General features: G+C 36.6%; 1 protein-coding gene across 4 annotated transcripts in view; it reads left to right on the forward strand.

Annotated features, from left to right (window-relative positions):
- The window catches only part of INTS6 (integrator complex subunit 6), a 38,556-nt gene extending 19,204 nt beyond the window's left edge, over positions 1 to 19,352 (forward strand). For 2 of the 4 annotated variants that reach the window (XM_053970352.1, XM_053970351.1), the window contains 14 exons: positions 4,526 to 4,709; positions 5,673 to 5,798; positions 6,624 to 6,778; positions 9,539 to 9,691; positions 9,830 to 9,962; positions 10,453 to 10,547; positions 10,942 to 11,052; positions 12,624 to 12,839; positions 12,948 to 13,074; positions 14,311 to 14,453; positions 15,022 to 15,256; positions 15,987 to 16,358; positions 16,788 to 16,881; positions 19,025 to 19,352. In XM_053970352.1, coding sequence (XP_053826327.1) covers positions 4,526 to 4,709; positions 5,673 to 5,798; positions 6,624 to 6,778; positions 9,539 to 9,691; positions 9,830 to 9,962; positions 10,453 to 10,547; positions 10,942 to 11,052; positions 12,624 to 12,839; positions 12,948 to 13,074; positions 14,311 to 14,453; positions 15,022 to 15,256; positions 15,987 to 16,358; positions 16,788 to 16,881; positions 19,025 to 19,118 — 2,238 coding nt within the window. In that variant the 3' untranslated portion in view covers positions 19,119 to 19,352. Of the gene's footprint in view, positions 1 to 4,525; positions 4,710 to 5,672; positions 5,799 to 6,623; positions 6,779 to 9,538; positions 9,692 to 9,829; positions 9,963 to 10,452; positions 10,548 to 10,941; positions 11,053 to 12,623; positions 12,840 to 12,947; positions 13,075 to 14,310; positions 14,454 to 15,021; positions 15,257 to 15,986; positions 16,359 to 16,787; positions 16,882 to 17,325; positions 17,454 to 19,024 lie in introns of those variants that run through there. The other 2 variants (XM_053970353.1, XM_053970354.1) reach the window with 2 other exon arrangements.
- Positions 19,353 to 19,762: the final 410 nt, after the last annotated feature.

The raw sequence follows: 19,762 nt of genomic DNA on the forward strand, positions 1-19,762 counted from the left end.
TTTCAGGGACGATCTTTTGCTGTTGTGAGAGTGTTCAATTGATCAGAATTTTTCTTAGTCTACCTTGAGTATCCTTTACAGCTACTTCTCAAGTTGGACATGCAGAAATGAACTAGAATTAGTACTAGAACACCACCCTGGAGATATGGAAGTTCATTGCTCCTTTGGTTCACTAAAAAAGCTTTTTCAGTCACTTTCAAATGTCTGTTCTGTTCTTTGAATTTGACTTCAGGGAGGCTTTTCAGAGTTGGTGTTGGAAGTGATCATATCCCACTGGCTATAACAACAATGTTTTTACTTCTTAGCATTGCCCGAGGCAGTGTATTTTTAGTTCTTTTAAGGCACATGTACAAGAGGACCAACAATGTTGGGTTTTGGTGTTTTGTTTGGGTTTTTTTTTTGGAAAGCCTGTGAAGCCAGCATGGAACCTGGAGGCAAGTTTTCTCAAAGCTTTGTCATTCAGATGAACGTTTGCATTCTTACCAATGAAATCAGTTTATCACTATGGGAACACTGTAATTTACCTTAGTGTGAAGCAGTTAAGCTTAAACCCTGTTTCAGAGCTCTTGCTGAATTCTTCAGATGTCCTGTTCCTTTGTGGATTTTGAAATGGGTGTTTCAGATAGAGCCTTGCCCTTCAGTGAGTGCTGCTTTGTCTCCCGTGGGTGTGATTATTCAGACTGAAAAGAGACATTATATTGTCTATGCAGTTTTCTCCACCTGCACATGTCAGTTCTGTCCCTTCTGGCATTGCTTTTTAATGCATCAGTGCCAATGCACTGAAAAGTGCGAGCATCAATTCTGTGTTCTGTAGGGCTTGTTGCCCAGACTCTTGCCTGGACTCATTAGTTTGACTCATAACTTAAGGAGGGGATGGGCTCATACTATTGGCAAACCATCATTAATTAGTTGGTCCCACATTATGGATTCATTATAGAGTGGCTTTTGCTTCTGGCCTGATTCCCCAAATTCAGTCTTAGCCCTTTCTTCATCTTTAATGTTTAAATGTTTGAAGGGATTTCTTATTCCTCTTCATATTATGAAATAACATACATTTGGAGTTTCACAACTGCTGAGCTATGTTCCCTTATCCTCCCTCAACATACCTTCTAAAGTAGCATTAAACTTGTCTGCAAGACTGAAATGGAGTTACTAGCATATTGATACACTCTTATAAACGATTATGCAAGCAAAAAGCATGAGCAGTGCTGCTTGGTTTTCTGTATGTTGCCATTCTTAGGATGTTCCAGTTAAGAGAGACTGGTACAGGAAAAATCTGTGATTTCTATGTGACTTCATCCCCCAGCTGTTCGGCATTGTCACGTTGATCCTTCCCAGAGCTGATCACCTTGCATTGCACTTGTAACAGCTGTGACAAGTGTAATCAGGAACTTTAAATGCTCTATTATGTTTTTTATCATAGTTCCTCCAGTTAAAACTTCTAATTTTTAAACAAATTCTGCAAGAAATAGATGCCAAATATCATTAAATATATGTTTCCATTCTTTCTTGTCTTTATTATTCCATTAGCAGCAGTTTTTGGGTTCACAGCACTTGACAGTAAGTTCCAAAGCTCTTGATGTGTCAGTTCTTCATGTGTAACTATCAGCTCAGTGAGTACTTGGTGATGGCTAATGCTGGCTTTGGAATGGCCAAGTATATCATGTGTTGACATGGTGTGTCTTGACCTTGATGTCTTTGGGATCTCTTTGAGTTCTCTCCCATGGAAGAACAGTTTGTCTTTCTTGGTGTTATAACTGCATAGGATTGGATGGAAAAAGATAGGAAAACATAATACTGTTGATAACTGTAAGTAGAGTTTCTCAGTCTGTCAAGAGCTGATGTTCTCAGCTGGGCTTGAATGGTTACCTGTCCTTAGTCCTTCAAGGATGAAAGGCTGCATTTGCTTGGAATGTGAGATGTCTTGTCCTTTTTTTGAGTACCAGAAGAGCATGCAAGGAAGGTTACTTGCCGATAATTTTTTTTTTTTTGGTACAAGAAGAGAAGTTGACTGTAGGCATATTTTTGTTTAGTGCCTAGTCTTCTAACACCCTTTTATGAGATATCCCAAGATGGAGCTGCCTGTTATTACCTGGGTACTAAAGCTTAAGCAGTGCTATTGATGCCCCTTCTAGTGGATGAGCCTGTATGTGTAACCACTGCCAGAAGATCATTATTGTCTTTCTCAGACTGCCCTGCCAGTGCAGTGTTATAATGCTTATCTAGCTTTTTTCATCCTGGGGTCTCTAGGATCCTATTTCCCCTCCCCCCCCCCCCCCCCAGGATTTTATGACTGCATAAATGTAGGTAGAAACAGACTGAGATTAAATGAACCTGCTCACCAATAACCTTGTACTGAAGAGATCTTCTAGAACACTCTTATCTTCCACCCCCTCGTAGTTCTGGAATATTTTAATTGTTTTAAAGGCAGGAAGATAAGACACACACTGATTGTGTAGTAGCATTGTCATTGTGGTATTTGGGAATGGTAGGGCTTCTTTGTGCTTCTACAAAGGAGTGATGAGACCAGACAGCTGGTTTCTAGTACTAAGCTGGGAGGACACTTGTCTGTGTACAGTCACATGTTGAAGACCACAGCTGGTAAATAACCTTCCCTTAATTAGTTCAGTCTGCCTTTATCTTTCATAGTGGTTGTTGAGAAAGAGGAAGATGTGTGCATGCCTTCATATTAAAATATATGTAGGGAAAGAAATGAAATTCAAGATGTAGAATTCTAGGCTTATCTTAGTTTCTGCTAGGTATGCAGTTGCTATGGTAATACAATACTAGTTTAAAAAAAGGTAACTGGAGATGACAAGACCAAGTTACTAATGTCTGAATGAGGTGATTTGAATATATAACTTTGCCAGTGTAAATTTTAAAGAATGTTAAACTTAACTGGAATTAACTTGTTGGAAGGAAGGTGAGGACATTACACTTGATGATGATTGCTTTGTATTTTGTCTTAGAGTTTGAAAACTTTTATGTTTGTAATATGTGCATAATGCAATGGCCAGCTTATGACTACTCTTTGGTTTTGGAGCTCTCTCCATATAACCAGCTGAGCCAATGAAATATTTTGTAGCTTGAGGTGAGCTGAACTCAGGATACTGTTGGTTCAGGATCCAATGGGGTACTTTATATATATAAATATTCATAGTAAAAAATATGTATATATGCTGCCCATAGGAAAGCAATGCTGTTACATAGGTGTGTTTTGCAGATCAAATGTACTCTTTGGGGATAGTGTATCTTCAGTCAGATCTAAGTAGGAAAGCTTGAATGGCATTCCTTAATACCCCCAAGTGAGGATGGCTGAGTGCTTGCAATTCAGTCTTCTTACAGTCAGGATTCCAGGCTGTTAACTAAGAATGTGGCTATTCTTTTAACTTCTTTTAACTGAGTTTCCATTGTCAGGCAGTCGTCGTGGCTCTTTGTTTAGAGGGGAAAGACATGCATGTCAAGCAGTTAGTTATAAACCACTGAGTTCCTTCCCTTTGTCCAGTTTCGTGTAAAACATGAAGCATTTGGAGCAAAGAGTTCTGTTCTTACATGTACTCTGTGCTTGCATAAGCGAAAAGAGAAATTCTGGAGGAGTCATCAGGTGTGCTGAAAAGTCCAAAATATTCTGATTCTTGGCTACATTTTGAGTAGTTTTGTCATGTTTGTTCGTAGTTTTGAGATTGTATCAATAAATTGATTGCTTTTCAAACAACAAGGTATGTGTTTTTCCCAGTATGAGATGCTGCAATTATGTAAATAGAAATAGCTGCAGGATTTGGTTTTGGAAATCAGGCTTTAATGCTTTCAAGCGATCTCTTAAAAATAAGCAAACAAAAAACTTGTTTTAACAGCTTTCTGTAAATTCTCTAACCACTATGAACTAGAAATAACTAGAAATGAAGGCAGTATGAGTGCTTGTGTGGATTTGCATCAAGTTTTGGAACAGACTAGTACTTTCTTGCTAGCATTGAGCTGAGGGTTGAGAAGTGGGATTTTTTTGAACGCTGCATGACAGAAAATGAGAACATGTTGAGTTTGCTTCAGCATGTGGACTTAACCCCCCCCCCCCCCTTGTATTCGGTGTGCTAATGGAACTGTTTGCACCACTTGAATCGTTGCTTTGGGGATGTTTTTTTCCCTTTTGTTGCTGTAGTGCTCCAGGTGAAATGAGAATTTTGCTTGTGCTGACAGTGGTACCATCAGCCAGGGATGTATCAAAATTTCTGGAACTTGCAATTATTTGTTGCAAATCTATCTGTGCAGGACTTCTGTAGTTGAATGTTTGGATAAGCTTTCTTTTTCTCACTAATCTATGTGATGTATCTGGATGCAAAAAGAGCATCTAGGATCTTCTGAATGCCATGTGCTGTCCTTTAGAAGCTTGTCTCAGTTTTGTTAATGAGGTATTAACTGTATATGGAGAGAGAAGTGTGCTTATATAGAGTGAATTGCCATTGCTATGGAACCTGAATTTTTGTTTCTTTTAAGAGCTGTGTATTCACATATTTAAATCCCTTTCCAGCTCCATTTACCTCTCAATTCCCCTTTACCTGGAAGTGAGTTGACTAAGGAGCCCTTTCGATGGGATCAGAGGTTATTTGCTTTGGTTCTCCGTTTGCCTGGTATTACAGCACCAGAATCAGAACAGATGACAGGGGTGCCTATGGATGACTCTGCTATCACACCTATGTGTGAAGTCACAGGAGGTGAGTGCCCTTGTTTCCTTTGACAAGTCGTTACTTTCCAAAGTGTAAATAAATTCAGTTTAGTTCAATTAATTGTAATTCCATGTCATTGAATAAGGATTTCTAAGTTCTTACAGTACTTGTAAAAACCCTCATAAACCGTGTTATAATGAAACTAAAGACACATACAGCATTAAAGCTACAGACAATTAAATGTAGCCTATCTTGGAAGAGTGAATCTACTTTCTTCAGAAATGCTTTGTAAGAGAACTTTTTTCTACTACACCTTGGTATTGCAATTAGAAATTGTAATAGAGTCTCTTCTACAGTACAGTGTTGGTTAATTCCTGTTACACTATGGTCTAAAAAAGCAGGAAGTGAAGGAAGTGGGTTGTTCTAGGCTTTTTCCTTCCAGAGCACACAGAATGCCTTTCAGAATGCATAATAATTCTGCTGAATTGATACTTTTCTTAGTTACAGATAATATTATTAATATCTTAGCAATTGTATTCTAGATCAAATTCAGGCATTGAGTTTATTACATTTTAAAAGTATGATGATTCTTCTAATGCATCAGAGAGAATGTGATAGAGAGGAAGCAAAGGGCTTTGAAAAGTACTCCAAAAGGATTTGATTCCACTGCTTTCTGACTTGTATGTAAGCTGTACTGGCAAGTGCTTTGACTGAAATTTGTGGACAGCTTAAGTGTTGATGTATGTCACAAGGGGGAGCCCATTTTCCATGAATGCTACCAAGAATTTGAGTTAGTCATTAAGGGTCTAAAATACAAACATTTCCAATGAGGCACTTGTCAGTGCTTCACTGGGCTGCCTTGCTGCTTAAAAAAAGAGGGAGTGTTCAAGAGAAGCTTTAAATCAGTGATCCGTACATAAATCAATGTGTGTGGTGGTTGAACAGGTTTCAGTGATCCAAGTTAAAATAAGGGCAGAAACACTGATGAGCTTTAACCCTGTTTCATTCTAGGTCGATCATATTGTGTGTGCTCTCCAAGAATGCTGAATCAATGTCTTGAGTCATTAGTGCAAAAAGTACAAAGTGGAGTGGTAATAAATTTTGAAAAAGCTGGACCGGATCCCTCACCAATTGATGGTACTTGAAATTTTTTACACTATGGTTTGAAATAACAGGGATGACTGTCATCAATGTAACTTAGTGAACTTAATATAGTAGTTGTCAAACCAAAAGGGAAACTATTGCAATTTGAAAGACTTAACTACACAAAGGACCTACCTGTTAATTTTGAAACTTTATAGTGTCTACTGGCTGTAGCTGCTAGACATTCTGCATTTGGTGAAACCACTTAGGTAGTCTTAAATGCATTTGTTCATGTCAGGCATAGTTAAAGGGATTTATGGGTTTTAGCAGTTTTCGACCAGCTAGAAATGTAAATAACATGATAAGGAAAGACCTGGGCTTATCCTTTTTTTCTTCAGTGTATTAAAATGGCTGTGGTAAGAGTTAAAATAGCAAATACACCTGTGTGGCATTAATTTCTCATTCTAAATGGCTTAGCTAGGTCCCTCTTTGGATGTTACTGAGAAGTCTGTGAGATTTTTTTTTTTTTAAATTTACTTTGCTGCAATAAAAATTCCAGCAGTATTAGTCATGTATATCACTTCTTTAATGCTTGGATTTGAAGGTTCTGTTAATGACAATGGAGGAAAAAGAAACATTGTAATGAAGGGCTCCAGATAATTGCCTTTCTGGGCTCTCATCCTGTACAATGCTTATTTGGTTTCTCAGTTTGTGTTTTTGCAGACATGTTTACTGATAACTATCTGCTATTCTTAGAAATAATATTAACTGCAGGAAGGGCTTCCCTGGGATTATAAGTCTTTGACTCTTCACAGAATTTATTTAATACTGTTCTTGAGTTTTAACACTATTTTGACTCAAAGCCTTTTTCTTCTGTAGATGGGCAGGTGGAGATATCCAGACCCTTTGGACCCCAACCTTGGCACAGCTGTCACAAACTTATCTATGTCAGACCAAACCCTAAAACTGGGGTTCCTATAGGTCATTGGCCTGTTCCTGAGTCCTTTTGGCCAGATCAAAATTCTCCAACACTGGTATGTACTGAAGATAAAGCAAAGGGTTTGTGCATGCAGAAATATTCCAGGATTTCCTATTCTCCTATTCAGAGATTGTTTTTCAAGTCTTGACATATGTATTGCATTGTAGCAAATGTGGAAGGAGTATGACCCAAGGAGTGACACATACAAGCCTATAAACTACTGATGAGCAAATAACTTGGGGTTTTTGTTTTAGTAACTTTGAAGCATTAGGAAACTGCCCGTAACAGATTTTTGATTCACGACATGCATGTAACAGTTTGTTTGAACCCTGTTAAATATCAAATGGTGGCACTTGGTAAAAGCCTATTGAGGGCATTAATAAAAGATAGTATGATCTTGACAATTTGAATCCCTGTGCTAGTTCTAGCAAGTGAATATAATTTCATCTGTTGTGCAGTGTAGCCACACCTTCAATTTATCCAAACTGAGAAAACTTTGGCTTTTAAATTAATAAGAATTAATTTACTTTTTCTTTTTCACAACAGCATGTATTCCACTGCCTTTTGGTTGGAGAACTAATCATTAGTATAGTGTAATGCGTTTTTGTGTTTCTGTTTATATTTTAAACCATTGAAGTAGAAATCCTGCAGTTTTGTAATGGTTACCTACATGTCATGATGATTTTTATCTAATTCTTCTGGGTTTTTGATATGAAACAGATATGCTGACTAGTACTCACCGAACTTCTCATAAATGTTATCTCTTGGTTAGAAAACAGATGAAGTCCTTTGAAGTACACATTCTTGAGGACTGATGGAGTATGCTATTTTAGTCATATTTATACATTTTTATATTTTTGGCATCTGTGGCCACATTCATTAAAGGATGTGAATGTCTTTCTGAACTACAAGCAAGCTAGCATATATGAATAAAAGGTTATTTTCTGTAGTCATTAAAAAAACCAAGATGTCATTATGTAGTGGGTATTTGAAGGCTGTTCTGTAGGAAAACTGTGTATTCCTGTAATCCTCTGTATTCCTGTGTATTCCTTGTAATTGCTGTCAGTAGCGTATCTGCCTCCATTTGCTGTGTAGAGTCTGTACAGTTTGTTACTCCAGATCTTAATCGAGATTGATAAAATAGATCTTGCCAAGTGAAGAGTTGTTGAATGAAATCTTCAAAAAGCCTGAAGTTGACTTACTGAAATGGCAAAAAGATGAGATTTTTTTTCTGTTGTAGTGTGCATAGCTCTCATAACTATAAAGCACTGTCATGTACTGCTAAATTCGTGTTGACATCAGTTGAAATTCTGAGTTGTACCTTCCTCATGCAGTGTTGGGGAGCTAAGTTGCTAATAGAGTTTCAAGACCTGTATTACAGTAGTGTTCAAACACAGCATATGTTGTCATCAGTGTGTATGTTTGTAGCATATCTTGTCTGCTTAAGAGTTCATAGTTAAATACTTGACTTTCCCGGCCTGTTACCTGATCCACAGTGACTTAAGTCTACTGTGGCTAATGACACCATCAAGGCTTTCTTAACTGTATATGAAAGTCTCCTAATTATTATGCTGGCAGATCAACATGCAAATGGCTGCTTCAACTGCTCAGAGGTAAAAATAGTTCTGCTGTCCAGCAAAGGATTATTGGACTTCTCAAGTCTGAGTAGTCAATTTCTTTTGCAGCCCATTCCTAGTCTGGCTTTGGTGGCTTGGTCAAACTCCATCACAACTATTTATTAGCTATATTCTTTGAAAAGAGTTGTTCTTTGTCCATTTGGTTGGGCCTCCTGTTTGGTGTCCTGTTGGAGAGCCCACCTTCCTCAGGGTGGAGAACTCAAAGCAAGACCAGCTCTCTTGATAGATAACTTGTTTGGGTGGCTTATCCTAAAATGAAGAGCCTAGAGCTTAGACATAAAAGAATTGCTTTCAATGTGAAGTGGTAAGATGGTCCAAGAAACCTTTTGTTTCTCTACTTCATCTTGTGTATTTGTGAGTTACCTTTCTGTAAATAGAGTAACTGGAAGGAGGCTTCCCAAATGAGCTCTTCCTCAGATTCTAGTGGCCTTGGGGGAAGGCTCAGAGTAAGTATAAGAGCTTACATTCTTCCCTTCAATGGAAGGTGTAGAGCTCCAATTTTTATCACACTGAAAATCATCTCTCCCTTTTGGCAAAAGAAATTTCAAGTTGTTAACTTACAGTTGAAAACTGTGGCACAAAGGCCATTTTCCTGTGATTAATAAAAAGATTTTAAAAATCCGAACACTGAAATTCCTTGAATTGAAGTAACTTTTTTTTTTTCCTCAGGCCTAGTTAAAATGTGAGTTTTTTAAAGTTTTTTTTCCTGAATGCATGCTGCTCTAGATCTTCATAGTTGTTTGAATTTTGTAACTGTTAAATTTGCCAAGAAGGAAAAGCTCCTGGCAAAGTCAGCAAATGCAGAAGTACAGCACCTGCTTCTGTAGGGAATGAAAATGGACATGTCCCAGAGTAACACTAATGGTGTGTTTTGTCCCCACTAGGACTTACTCCCATTTGTACAGCATTTGGGTAAATGCAAGAAGTTTTAATTGCATATTACTCTAGACTTCCTATTGTGAAGTAATTGGCACTTATTTAGAAAACAAGATTCCTTCAGAATAAGACAGTGCTAACATCATAAATTGCTTAGGACTCATTAACAGTAAATGAATCCTGTATTGAGTAGGCTCCCTAAATACATATGTTTTCAAAGAATCTGTATTGCTTCAGTTGTCATAGTACAAATGTATTTTGATTGTTGTGCAGCCTTACTAACAGTGGAATACTTTGTTTAGCCACCTCGCACATCTCATCCTGTGGTGAAATTTTCCTGTACTGACTGTGAACCGATGGTCATTGACAAACTGCCTTTTGATAAATATGAATTAGAACCTTCACCACTGACCCAGTTTATTCTCGAAAGAAAATCCCCTCAGACCTGCTGGCAGGCAAGTAGAGAATGCATGCTAAATTGAAGTTTATGGAATACTGTTTTTCATATATCTCATTCTATAATCAGAATTGGGTGTGAAGTTTCAGAACACAATACTTGGAATGTAAATCCAATGTAATGTGTTTCATTGCAGGTGTATGTGAGCAATAGTGCAAAATACAGTGAACTTGGTCATCCTTTTGGTTACTTGAAAGCTAGTACAGCGCTGAATTGTGTGAATTTATTTGTGATGCCTTACAATTACCCAGTCCTGCTTCCACTGCTAGGTAAATACCACTTCATACAAATTTGCTTATGTGGTAGGTAATTGAAACATTGATATAATCTAAATAGATTACTGCAATTAATGCCAGTATTAATAACACCTATAAATAATAAAGGTAGAATCAGTAGCTTGTTTCACTAGTCTCCAGTTGTCTGGCCTTCATGACCCCAACTCAGTATGTAAGATTTACTCAATTGTCATTTCCAGATATGTTTTAGTCTCACTTTCATTGTTTTAAGAGCCATTTTTCTTAGTCTGTCTCAATACCAATTCAATTTGATAATTTATCAGGTCTATTTTTGGCTGCAGTGTTAATCTTGTGTGTGTTTGGCTTAGTTGTATATATGTTGATTTGTAGATACTAATTTAACCATTGAGGAATTTGCATTTCTTCAAGAGTTTGTTTTACTAAATTTTATTTAGAAAAAAAATTGCAGTGCTGTCTAGACATGCCTTTCATTTTGTTGCTTTGCTTTTTTTATAACTATTAGATGACTTGTTTAAAGTACACAAGGCAAAGCCTACATTGAAATGGCGTCAGTCATTTGAAAGCTATTTGAAGACAATGCCTCCTTATTATCTTGGGGTAAGAAGACGGTGTTAAAATTTCTGGTTTATAGCTGTCTTTCCACTATGGATGTAGTCTCTATTTTAAGTAGAATAAGTATCAATTTAAAAGAGAATAGTTAAACTTCATACACAATGTGTGTTTTCACTGGAGTCCTGTGGGGGGCCTGAGACCTGAATGCTATAGAATTTTCTTAATTTCATAATACACTGGGACTTGCATATAAATGCTATTTTTGTTAACGGATTCTGTATAAATGGAACTATTTTAAAACAACAAAAAATGATGGCCTGAGTGTCTTTTTGATGTTCTTTTTGAACTTTCAGAACCTCAGGTTCTATTTGAAATGGGTACAGTTAGTTGAAGTATGCATAAAGTTAAATATGACCATGCAATATATTCCATGTTTCAGCCTTTGAAGAAAGCTGTGAGAATGATGGGAGCACCAAACCTTATAGCTGACAATGTGGAATATGGACTTAGTTACAGTGTCATTTCATATCTCAAAAAGTTGAGTCAGCAGGTAATGTTGAAGCAAAAGAGCAGTAAAAACTTATTCTAATAGCAGGATAATCTTAAAATACTCAAGTTCAGTGGCTTTGTAGGAAAAATGAGCAGAAAGATCAAGTTAATACTTTCCCATAAGCAATTACCGAAAAATAACTTTGGATTTTTGAATCAAAGGAAAATACAACATTTAAATACAGACTTTATAAACTGAACTATATAGAGACAGATACGGAAGTACAAGTTGAGGTTTTTTCCTATTTAAGGAGCATTTTCACTTAGCAGAAAGTAACATAGTTTTATCCAAAAAAAACCAATGTTGTCTTTAAAGATGTTTTGGCGTTTTTTTTCAGGAAATAGGGAATTGTGCTTGATGCATCAGAATCAAAGTGTTCTTTCTTTGGCTTGTGGCATGAAGTGGAAAGTCTACAGTAAATAAGATAACTGACATAACAGAATATTAAATAAGGATACAGATGTAGAAATGTTAAGTGACTGTTTGAAATTGCTGTGTTCAGAATAGCACCTGAATCTTTGATTAGGCTCCTGCACCAGCTAAAGCATTTCTGCCCTGCTACCTCCACTTCTGAACTGTGCATGTTAAGCTTTGTGTTCAACACAAAAAAGTAAACTTGAAATTTCAAGAAACACTAGTGCCAAGTACTTGTAACTTAGGTAATGAGTTATTATGGATCAGCTTTTTCTTAAAACATAAATATAAATTATTATTTGAGGAAGCAAGTGTCTTAAAGTCTAGAGCATATCTTGTTAAATCATAGTCATATTGCTCACTAACCTGTGAACTGATGTCTCCCCCTAGACATCTTGGTCTCCTCTAAGATGCAATGACACACACTGTAAATTGTACTTAAAGCTTTTGTAACTTCTGATGGCCTTGCCAGTAAAGACTCAGTATTCTCAATACATACTCAAATTTTTGAGTAGTCTATAAATTTATGTGAAATTGCAAAACCAAAATTGGCATTTGTGTTACTAAATTCCTTTTTCACTGTGTTCTGTCAAAAAGCTGGCATTTATGAACACATTTAATTTTGGTACAAACCTAACATAATACTGGGGGCTAGGTCTGTCTGGTCAACCAGTTGGTTATTTTCATTTATTTCACATTTTTTAATGTTATGACTATTTGTATTGAGCTTTAAAAAAGTTGTTGCAATTGGGTGACTGACTGCAACTACAGTTGTGGAAGAATCAGTCTTGTGAGAGTTTGACTGTTCTCTGCAGGGACAGCTGAACATTATATGAGTACAGATAGATCTGCAGAGAATTACTAGTCAAATTATGGCATTTTATGAAAATAAAAGCATTGCATGCATATTGGTGCTTAGATACTGTAATGGGCAGCAGAGGAGAAATATGCAGAAAACTGTTCACTATATTTAAAACTGTAGTAGGCATTAAGTGGTTATGTATTAAGCACTCCTTAAGCGCTCAGCCTGGTTATGGTCATCATAGTGTGTTAGCACATTGTTGAATCTTGTAGGTAGGAATTTAAAATGAATAAGTCTGACTAATCCTTTTAAGAGCATATTGTCAATTTTATTTATTTATTTATTTCAAATTAAGGCCAAAATAGAGTCCGATAGAGTCATTGGCTCTGTAGGCAAAAAGGTAGCGCAAGAGACTGGAATTAAGGTCAGAAGCAGATCACACAACCTGTCTATGGCACATAGGAACGATTTTCAACATCTGCTACAGGGGATTACTGGGGAAATTCCTCATAGACCTCTAGACCTCAATATGAAGGAGTATGCTGGGTTCCAAATAGCTTTGCTGAATAAGGTAAGCACCACTGTGTGTAATGTTGTTATTTTCAATATACTTCCATTGAAATGCTAGATATAGTTTCTTACGTGGCATTAATTGGAATTTCATTTACTGGAACCATAGGATTTGAAACCTCAGACATTTAGAAATGCTTATGACATACCCAGAAGAAATCTTTTGGATCAGTTAACACGAATGAGATCTAATTTATTGAAGAGTACTTGCAAGTTCCTCAAAGGACAAGATGAAGGTTAGATAACAGTTTATATGTTTTTTGCCTGTGATGTGGTCATTGCTAAATAACAATGTAACAAATAATGTAGTTCTTTAAAACTTGGTGGATGTCTGCTCTTGCCATTAAACTGCATGGATTTTTTAATATGGTTTTTCCTTACCTTATTGGAAGAAAAAATGGTGAGGACAAGAGATTGCTGATTCACTGCTTTATCCTTAAGACAGTATGAGGAGACTTGGGCTTTTACAGAAGATTTTTTGTTCACTGTTTTTCCTAACTTTCATGGATATATCTGATAAAATCACAGGGCAGTTCTGAACATTATGATCTCTCTCAGTAGAAGTGGATTGTGAGCAGTGGAAAAGTAAGCTAGCTCACTGGGTGCTGCCACTGTGACTATTTTACCTGTTGAGCCAACAGCAAATGGTTCAGTAGTCTGCTAATTTATTCCTTTACCTTTTTTCCTGTTTCTTCTGGCGCTGCTTTGTGACATTTAACTGAAGATGTTGAAATAAGTAGAGTGAGAAGGGCAATGCAAGTGAAAGCTTGTGCTACATTAGTGTTGCTGCTACTTAGGTCAGATTAACATCTGTACATTTCACATTACATTATCACTTTGTCAGGGTAGTTGTTCTTCAGGCAGGATTAACTCATGTTAGGATTTTTTTTCTGTGGTTTCTTCTAGTGTATTTTTTTCTGGATCAAAGGCTTGGCAGCTCTAAAGCTAGACCAAGTTTAAAATCAGCTCCTATGTTTTTTTTAAGAGTTTGTTGACTTACGATGATCAAAAGTCACCCTTGCTCTGGGAAAATGCTAGTCTTGATAATTAAGTTTTGGGTTGCTAAACTTGGACAAAGTTATGTCAAAGCTGTGTGCAGCATGGCATTCCTACTTTGCTTTAATATATCTTTTGTTTGTAGTAATGTTTTAGTTCTAATTTGTTCCTAGTCTGTTTTTCCTCCATTCCTCTGTTGTAAAGTTGGGACACATTGGAAAACTAACATCTGTGCATGACACCTATGGCTTATTTATTGTCAAAATTATAAATCTCCAAGACAGGTGTTGATTCCTTTGAGCAAGTCTCCTGAAGTGTTATAAATAATCAATTAGGCAATAAAAATGGTAAACTTTGTACAGCTGTTTTGTTGATGCATTTGATAAGTCTGAACACTGGAGATATGAAATGGATATAGACTAAATTCTCATAATGTGAGCAGTACTGTGTATTAATTAACTCTTCTGTTACCATAGATCAAGTTCACAGTGTACCTATAGCACAAATGGGAAACTACCAGGAGTATCTAAAACAAATACCTTCTCCACTCCGTGAACTTGATCTTGATCAACCACGAAGGCTTCATACGTTTGGCAATCCATTCAAATTGGACAAAAAGGTGACTTTTCTGTAAAGCTTTTTTAAAAATGTGCTGTTGTGTGTGCACTACTGCCTACATTGTTCTTTGAGTAGTCTATTGGAGAAACCCTTTCAAATACTTGTAAAAGAAATGGCTACAAACTATCTCAGATGTTCTTCAATCAGTAGTATCTTATGGAGGGCAGCCTTTATTGGAAAACTAGCATTATGTCTCTAAATTGTATTATAACTGAAACACTTGTCTCAAAGTTGAGAGTCTTGGCTCTCCCTTTTATCCAAATCTCTTGGAATTGACCAAACTGCCAGTAACATTCAAATACATGAATATGTGTATTAAATAGGTGAGTCTCTTTGCAATTACTGAAAAGGAAGTTTGATGGCCCACTCCCTTATCTTACTTGGCAGATTGTTGGAAAAGGGCCTTAAGCACATTTATCTGGTCTCGGTTGACAATTTGGAATTCCAAACATAATGGCATGGTGTATGTAACTCTTACACATTATCTTAATATCAGAGCATTCATTGTATCTTGTGTTACGTGGTTTTGGTGTGAAGCTTAAGAATTCTTCCTGTTATATTAATTACAGGGAATGATGATAGATGAAGCAGATGAATTCGTATCAGGACCTCAAAATAAACATAAAAGACCTGGAGAACCAAATATGCAAGGGATTCCAAAAAGGCGACGTTGTATGTCCCCCCTGCTCAGAGGGCGACCACAGGCTCTTCCAGTTATCAATAACCACATTGGAGGAAAAGGGCCCCCAACACCAATTGCACAAGCACAGCCTGACCTTCTTAAACCAATTGCTATTCACAAAAGTAAGTGAATCTTCAAAATATTTCAGGTTTGTTTTTTAGTTTATCTGAAAAAAACTTTCTTGTATAAAAAATACTGCTGGCTAATTTGTGAAATATGGCAATTTTATCCCCCCCTCTTGAAAATAAAGTACTTAAGTGTGTGTCTGGGGTTAATTAGAGTTCATACAGTCCTTTGGATGGAAGTCTTCCATGTAAATTCCAAGTATGAACAATGTATTTCCTCTCTCCTGAGGAGACAGTGTAGACAATGAGAGTTTTCTTCCTTTGCCTGGAAATTCAGATACTCTAGAAGTACCACAGCATGAAGTTAGCTTGAATTTTGCTCTTGTGCGATGAAATCACTTCCCTGGCTGTGAAGCTGAGGGGCTGTATAACTCTTATTCACTGGTTAGTATTAAAGTAAACTTTAGTTAGTTTGATTTAAAGGGGGAAAGACACCATGCCATAAAATCACTCTTTACAGGTGTTTTTTCTTTTGTTGGTAGTCCATACAGTAATTTCCTTTTTCTTACAAAGAATATACTTGTGATTTTTTTGGAAGTCATTAATTGCCAGGAGATAGTGACAGACTCAGTGTTATAACCCACAAACAAGTTTTCTTATGCCTGGCATGTACAGTAGACTGTATGAGCTGGAGCATAGTTTAAGAGTCTAATGCTGAGCTGACTCATTGACCTGTATGAGATGATAAGGAATTTGAACCTGGCAAGTGTAATTTTTGTTTTTTCAGCATCAGAAATAAATAATGAAGTTGGAGTTGATGATGTCATTGAGAATCACAGTATGGACCCCCTTTCATCAGATGTTTTCCCAAATGCTGTGGATTCAGAGTTTTCACTGTCCTCTTCACCATTCAATTCATTGGATCGACCAACAGCTCATACAGAAGATGTAGGCCATGAACATTTAGGGAATAATTTGAATGTTGATGGGTTTTTGGAGAATCATGAGGAATCAAGTAGTAAAGAGCAAAGTCCAGAAGAGAACTTGACAATGTCTTCACCTAGCAAAGGGAAAAAAACAGTGCACTGCAGGAGTTCCAGAGAGATTAATATAGAGCTAAGAGCACAAATTATGAAAGAGATCCGAAAACCAGGAAGGAGTAAGTATACTAAATTTCTTTCAGTTAATTGGCATGAGAGTTAAACAAAGAATTCATGCTAGATCACCATTTTAGAAGTGTACTGGACCATGAGACTGAAGTAAAATTAAATTTAAAGCTGAAAATATTTGTTTTAAAACATCTGCTAAAAACTTACTGTAGGAGTGATGAAAACATTGCAATACCTATTCAGTCATGTTTATGTCAATACTAGAATTAACTTGATAGGTGTCAGTAATATCCTGAGCTTCAATATCACGTGTTTAATATTGGTTCTCATTAAATAAGATGTTCTTCCTTCAGTTGATAGGAGATACAGCTTAAAAATTTACGAAAATTGAATGTTGCATTTCACTCGAATCTATTACAACAGATATCTGTGTAGGCATATTTTAAATAACTGATGTTTCTGTTCTCTTGACCTTTAAGAATATGAAAGAATCTTCTTTTTACTGAAGCATGTACAAGGAAGCTTACAAACCCGACTGATATTTTTACAGAATGTTATAAAAGAAGCTTCAAGGTAGGTAACGGGATTGTATTATTCTTACAGAACTGCACCATGTTGTGCCATGTATAACTGCTGGACAATCACACAATTGTTTGGAAACAATGCTTTGCACTGCAAGTAAATAATTCCCCATGAAAGAGCAGAAATGCGTAAGCTTCTTGAGGTGTTGTTTGTAAAAGCTTACTTTTTCCCTTGGATTTTGGCTTAAAGATGTTAGCAACTGTAACTGCCAGATCCCTGTAAATGTAGATGAACAATGGTATAGAAAGAGAAGGTAACTTTAAAAAAATCATTCCAATTAAAAAGCTCAGGTGAGTGTACTGCTAATTTGAAAATGTAATGGAGCTGCCAGTTACTGGGAATTAGGCTTTCAGAAAAAGCATCAGCTCAAAATCTTGTCCTAAAAATAGTTTTTAAATTCAGGTATGCTCATAAAGATATGTCTCTACTCTTCAGCATACTTCATTCAGAGATAGCGTAGTCCTGTCTGAGACTTTGGAAATGGAGGTGGCTTTTCTCTGAAGAAGAGTGACTTGATAAGGATGTAAACCCTGTGTTTTTCATCCAGGTAGAAACTGTTCTTTACAGTATCTTTAGACTGTCCATACTTAGCCTTCTACATGCTTACTCAGAGGAAAAAAGGAGAAACGTATTAGAACCAATAGTGTTTGAGTTGCAAGGAATGAGTAATTCTAGGATTTTGTATGGATTGTAAATGTAACCAGAACATTGAGGCTTACCTTAGCAAACTCAAAGAATAGCTGCTTCTTATTCTCTAATCTGTTTTGTAGTAGACAGCTCTTTTCCTGTGGCATTAAGCAAATTTCATTATTAAAAACAAAATTTTAGGAGAAAACCATGCCTCTCAAGGTATGCTGGATGTTGGATATTCATACAGATCCTCTAGCCTTCTATTATCAGCTTGGTGGGGCATGTAAATTTATGTAAATAGTGTTCTTCCTATAGCAACCATTGCTGTATTGTGCTTTTGCTTGATTGTTACATTGCCTGTCAGAGTTGTTCTGTATGTTGCAAATTATACATTCTTCCTTACTGTCACAGCACACCATAGCAATACTGTTGCTCTTGGAGTTTGTGGCAGCCCTTAGTGGGGTTGGAATTTTTGTGGTGTAAAATTAGGCTTTTACGATCACCTGTAACTCTCATTTCTCTTGCACAGTCTCTTTATTCAGCTATCTTTAGTTGACAATTCTACAAAATTAGGCAGTGCTTGAGTGTTGCTCTTGGATGCATCAGGGATTGCGGAGAGGCTTGTGATCTGGAAATTAGGGCAGATACCATGTCTCTGTGAGCCAAGGGTGTGGACCAGGATGCCTTGCTGGAACTAGAGGCTTCTGCTGGGGTTTAGTGAAGTCACAGGACTGAACTTGGGATCTAGTTTAAAATATTTTAATTGCTGCCTGTCTTTGAACACACATATGGCTACCAAAGCATTGGTCGGAAGTGGCTTCTCAGAGGTGCAGAAATGTTGCAAGGGGGAGGGGTTAGCTGGAAACAGCTTGGAGTTGTACTTCCTGAGGTAGGGGTGTAAGCAGAGGTGACAGAATGGCCTACTGATCAAATTTATACAATTAATATGGAATAGAGCTTAGAGACTCCAGAGATATGGAGTTTGGATGCCTGTATTTTCCTTTGATTTCTTTCTCAAAGTTTTAATTTGTGTTGTTTGTCAGGAAATCTGCTTTGCACTATGTAATGACTGTTCTTCCACCAGTACCAACTTTGTTAACTTGGGTGAATGCATCATGAAGGCATGCAAATAATCCCTAAAAGCTGCTTGCCAGCTTTAGGATTATAGTTCTTTTGATGTATATTTTATTTCTGTGCTTCAGAACTTCACTTCTGGAAGCAACAAACTCTTAACTGTCTTTTTCCTGGATTTCTGAGAGCTGAGTGATGTTCAGCTATACTAAACTCTCATAAATGTAGTTTTGTATTGAGCAAATGGAAAAGCAAGTTAGTGGTTTACCAGAATGTTAGGAGACAGTGTATGTATACAAATGAGGTATGTGTATACCTCATCATGCACTGCTCTTGAAGTAATGACTGAAGTTTCCAGAGTTCAGTTAAAGTTTGGTCAATGATATTTCATGTATTTCTGTGCATCCATTGTAATGATTTCTTTTAAATCCAGGTTTAAAAAACGAATGCTGATAGAACAGCTTGAGAGTTTTCTGGAAGAAATCCATCGCAGATCCAATCAGGTCAACCATATCAAGAGCAGCTAAGAAACTGCACGTGAGAGAGCCACAGCAGGGCACTGCTGTTCTTCCTTGCATTCATTTTTGACATGCACTCTTATCTCAAGTTCCTGTACCTGAAAGAATGAGAAGCTGCTCAATAAAATGATGAGAAGTATCAATCATCCTTTTTTTTTCTTCACTTCTGTTATTTTTGTAATGTGAAAAATACAACAAAAACATTTTTATTTAACTAAATTGAGAACTTCTTGCTTGTCATGGACATAAATAGAACCTGAGGGAAAGTGACACTTTTCTTAATCTAACCTTCAAAACTATCACCTCTTAAGGTTGAACTTTGCCAAAAAGTTGCTTTGTAATTTTAAAAAATAAAAAAAGCACATACATTAAACAAGGTAATGTTTTGTATATACAGTTATTTTGGATATATTATTGTAAGTTGTATAAATGTATTTTGAAAAATATTTAAGAAAAGCACTTTTGTTATTCCACTAATAAAATCTCTATTTTAATCTTTGTGTAGGTTTGAGTACGGTTTTTATTGAAATGATTTGTTTTGCCTCCCCAGAGTTTGTGTTCTGGTATCAGTGTTAAAGAATGAAGAGTGGTTTTTTATCACTGGATATTCTGCTTCTAATAAGAGAATGAGTGAAAGAGAGCTAATGCCGAAT

The sequence above is a fragment of the Vidua macroura genome, chromosome 2 (assembly GCF_024509145.1).
Source record: "Vidua macroura isolate BioBank_ID:100142 chromosome 2, ASM2450914v1, whole genome shotgun sequence".
Classification (NCBI taxonomy): domain Eukaryota; kingdom Metazoa; phylum Chordata; class Aves; order Passeriformes; family Viduidae; genus Vidua; species Vidua macroura.